General features: G+C 32.3%; 1 protein-coding gene across 1 annotated transcript; it reads right to left on the bottom strand.

The window, feature by feature from the left end:
- Positions 1 to 561: 561 nt before the first annotated feature.
- LOC111920303 (aluminum-activated malate transporter 4) lies at positions 562 to 3,310 on the bottom strand. The gene is made up of 6 exons (XM_052768200.1): positions 3,133 to 3,310; positions 2,887 to 3,024; positions 2,499 to 2,762; positions 2,251 to 2,387; positions 1,446 to 1,592; positions 562 to 1,349 (listed from the first exon to the last, which is right to left on the bottom strand). The coding sequence occupies exons 1-6, from the start codon at positions 3,293 to 3,295 to the stop codon at positions 666 to 668; spliced, it is 1,533 nt and encodes a 510-aa protein (XP_052624160.1). The 5' UTR covers positions 3,296 to 3,310; the 3' UTR covers positions 562 to 665.
- Between the last annotated feature and the right edge of the window lie 1,059 nt (positions 3,311 to 4,369).

Raw genomic sequence — 4,369 nt, 5'->3', positions numbered from 1 at the left:
CGGACTTCTTGTTATTAGAATTAGACTATAAATAACACACGTAACTAGCACGCTAGGGACACACTGACCTCATCCAAGATACTTGTACTTACATTTGCACATTCATCTCTATAAATCAACATTTTATATCAATAAAATATCAAGGTAGGTGATCATTATCACCTCCTAAGGTTTTATGTCGGATATCCTATCAAGGATCAATGACTTTTCTTATAACTCACTTGTGTCTTTGATTATCATTTCTTACTTGGTTTACCACGAACATCACAACCTCTCATACAATTTGGTTAGATTCCACTTAGTTGATTTTTGACCAAAACACTTTTTGTCAAACCACCTCATTTTTGTAAAGTGATTTAAAAAATACCCTATTTTTGCAAATGGTTTTTCAAAACACCCCATTTGTACAAAAAAAAAAAACAAAAAACAAAAAAACAAAAAAACAAAAAAAAAACAAAAAACTTGCATATGCTATCGGGATTTGGGCTCCATATCAATATTTAATAATCGTTTTGGGTAGTTTTAGGAGAAATGAATAAAATATGATTATATTTTAAAACTGAAATTATCAAAAGAAGCTTTGGAGAATACAAAATTGAGTGTTCCTAAATCTAATAGTTCATACGAAGCTATAATTACTACCAATAAGAGAAGAGCGGTTCAATTCAAGTGTTGAAGCCCATATTGTTATTGAATCGTGTCCAGAAGCCAAAATCCTCCCCTTCCTCCTTTTGATCAAGAGGGCTTTTTGGATCTGAGAATCTTGCCTTATCGCTAAGCTCTTGAAAAGAGTTTAAGAGATTCTGAAGCCTTGCAACAAACTCGATCAAGGAAGATGTGAAATTAGCCAAAGACAAAGCACTTGCACTCTCGTAAGTCCTTACCTCACGTTCATTAAGAACGGCGTCCCCAAGAACCGAGAGGCGTGAAGGCCACTGTAACTGTTGTTTAAGTGCCTCTTCATCACAGGAACCCCAATTTGCAAAAGAGGGTAGATTCATGGAAATATTTGTGATATGGCGGTCGATGTTTTTGAAGGTATGGGAATGTTTCAAATAGGGGCCTTGTTGGGCTTCGGTGGAGGTCTCTTCCTCGGTCTCCTCTTGATCGAGATCTTTCAATTCTTTGTGTCTTTGTCTAGAAGTTGCGCTCACAAGATGGTATGATTTTTCATCTATCAACATTTGCAACTCCTCTGCGGCCTCATGCACCTTCTCAAGTAGGTCAAAATCTTGGCTTAATTTTTCCAGCTTCTCCAACTTGTTTCCCAGCTCCCTCAATACTTTGGCACCTTCACTCCCCACCCTCTGAATCTCATTTCTGAACATCATCCTCAGTTCAGCTGCTGCCTATAATGAAATTAAAACAAAATCTCACAAATCCAATCCCCATATGATCGATGATGTTGGTTCTTATGTCTTAATTCAAATAAAATATATACGTACCTGTATTTCTGAAAGTATGCACCCATGCATTGCCATAACCATAAAAGCACAGTGCCTTAATGCACCGCCAACTTTCACAAATTGACCCCATGGATATCTCAACATATTATAACGCCCATGGGGCGGTTCCCAAATCGCAAAGCCCAACTGCATGTATATATATAATCTTGTTGGATATATATATATATATATATATATATATATATATATATATATATATATATATATATATATATATATATATATATGGGTAAAGTGAATATACCTAACAACCTTATATAAGCTTAGGTACCTAACCATATTATACTACATTGTTTTGCATTATATTTCCATTGCAATCGTCTAAGGTTCTTAAACTTCAACCCTTAACTTGATTTACTTCCAAGATTTTCAGACATTCACCATTATATTCCTCCTACACTATTTGATTTGTAACGGTAGTATATGAAGCCCATCAGGGGGTCTTCGATAGAAAGACGTCATTTGAAGGAAGATAATGGTGAAACTCCAAAGATTTTGGAAGCAATCAAGTTATGAGGTTGAATTTTAAGCACTTTGGGTGATTACAATGCGAATATGATACAAAATTACGTAGTATGATGTGGTTAGGTACCTAAGCTTATATAAGGTTGTTAGGTATATTCACTTTACCCTATATATATATATATATATATATATATATATATATATATATATATATATATATATATATATATATATATATATATATATATATATATATATATATATATATATATATATATATATAAACCAATCGAAAAGGCTAAGATTAGAAAAAAAATACCAGAGCATCTTCTTGACTTGTAGACTGTACTGCTGCTCTATAGCCGGTATAAAGAGGGTCATCAGTCGCCTGGTATACGAGAATTTTTGAAGGTATCCTATCATATTCCACGTTTTGCAGGTAACTTCTAACACATTCTAGTGGATTCCATTTAAAAAAAAGGATGCATGCATGGTTCAATATCCAAACTGGCAATATTGCTTGTCGTTAATAATAATAATATATGAATTAATACATGCACTTGTTACCTTCCAAGGAAGTAGCAACACCCCTAAAATTCTTCACCACTAATTTGTGCAGCTCTTCTCCAGACCAGACTGGATAAATACATATGTTAACTATAAAACATATGCCTGCTCCGACTATAACCAATAACAATCGAGAAACGGCTGTTCTAAAGAAGTGGGAAGTCCCCGACACCAGTACTATTGAAAATGTCAACATGAACACCCTGAACCCATATTCGTAGGGCTTCATTGATGGATAGAGTTTGATATAGGTTGACACAGAACCTACGTTAATACAAAAACAAAATATATATATATATATTTATAAATAAAGCTAGCACAGAGTGTGTGTATATATATATATATATATATATATATATATATAATTGTAATAATTGGTGAAAATGACCTGCTATGAAGATGCTGGTGATGACCACAATTTCATGCCATTCCCCAGCCCAAACAGATACTTGAGCAAACCCCAATGCTAGCACTGCCGCAGAAAATGTCCCCAAAGTACGATTAAATCCTTTGCTAAGGGTTGCTCCTACGTACATTCACAAAACAATACAAACACGTGATTATGATGATGATCTTGTCGAGCTAGCTAGCTAGGTGATAAATTTAAATTTAATTGAGTGTGTTATTTGTTTACCGATGCTAAATTCAAATACGACAATGACAGTTAGAATTGCCCAGATGCAATATTGGCTGATGTAATCAAGGGGTTCTTTAAAAAAAATAAGGACGGAAACAAAAGCAAGTGCGAAGCCGGATTTAGCAGCAAAGATGATCTGTCTGGGATCGGACCGACCCATTTCGTAAACTTTGACAAGGAACTCCTGAAGATCTTCCCATGATTTCGTGATTCTATCCAGGATGGACGCATCATCATCGCCATCCTTATTATGATCAAACTCTTCAAACAAGGCCGTACGAGATAACAACCTTTCTTTGCTTCTGTCGGTGTTAAAGTTGTACGCCATTTCAAGATTGCTTATGAATAATAATAAATTAATTTCATTTCATTACCGGTGGTTGGAAGGAGAACGAGGAGGATGATCCGATCTAAGAATTGAGTGGGAGTGAAATTAGAAGTTAGTTTCGATTGATTTTTACTCTACATGTTATTTTTTTCATATTTCCATCGATTATATTAGACAAAATTTCACAAATGGTCCTTGTTGTTTTCGAAAAATAACACGTGAAGGATATCTTTAGAAAGGAGTTTTTTTGTAAAACTAGGCTAGTTTTCAAAAAAATGTTGTAGAAATATACTAGTTTTAAAATCTCTTGTAGAAATATGTTTTTTTTGGGAGGGCCCATCACCTCTATCTTTTTTACCGATGATTTGCTAAAAACTTGCTAAAAACGTTTATATAATTTCATTTATAACCCTTAAATTTTACAAATTTAACCCTTTAAGTTTTATCTCATTTTATTTATCTTTTGCACAATTAAACAATTTATTTTTTTATCCTTATTATATATATATATATATATATATATATATATATATATATATATATATATATATATATATATATATATATATATATATATATATATATATATATATATATATTACTTTATTCCATAATATATGATTATATTTTATGTATTATTTTTTACATGTAATACCTTTAAATAGATCTTATAAATACATTCACATAGATATCAATATTGAATCTATTACAACATTACAAAATTACAAGAACAATTAAAACCGACATTACAATAAGAATAAAACATAAAATTACAGTACAAGTTAACACTAACTTACACTATTAATCATATCGCATTAAATCTTGGTGGAGAATTTGGACAATTTCTTCTATTATGATCAGGTTGGTGACATAGTATGCTACATTTGCTAATTATTATTACTAAAT

The sequence above is a fragment of the Lactuca sativa genome, chromosome 2, assembly GCF_002870075.4.
Source record: "Lactuca sativa cultivar Salinas chromosome 2, Lsat_Salinas_v11, whole genome shotgun sequence".
NCBI lineage: Eukaryota > Viridiplantae > Streptophyta > Magnoliopsida > Asterales > Asteraceae > Lactuca > Lactuca sativa.
This window is presented reverse-complemented; position numbering and strand designations above follow the sequence as displayed.

Bases quoted from the DNA above. Each gene is read 5' to 3' on its own strand.
- LOC111920303 (XM_052768200.1), bottom strand. From the start codon at position 3,295: ATGGGTCGGTCCGATCCCAGACAGATCATCTTTGCTGCTAAATCCGGC. The intron at 3,025-3,132 runs GTAAACAAATAA...GAATGTACGTAG, and splicing joins CGTATTTGAATTTAGCATCG to GAGCAACCCTTAGCAAAGGA. The intron at 1,593-2,250 runs GTATTTTTTTTC...ATATACATGCAG, and splicing joins CAAGTCAAGAAGATGCTCTG to TTGGGCTTTGCGATTTGGGA.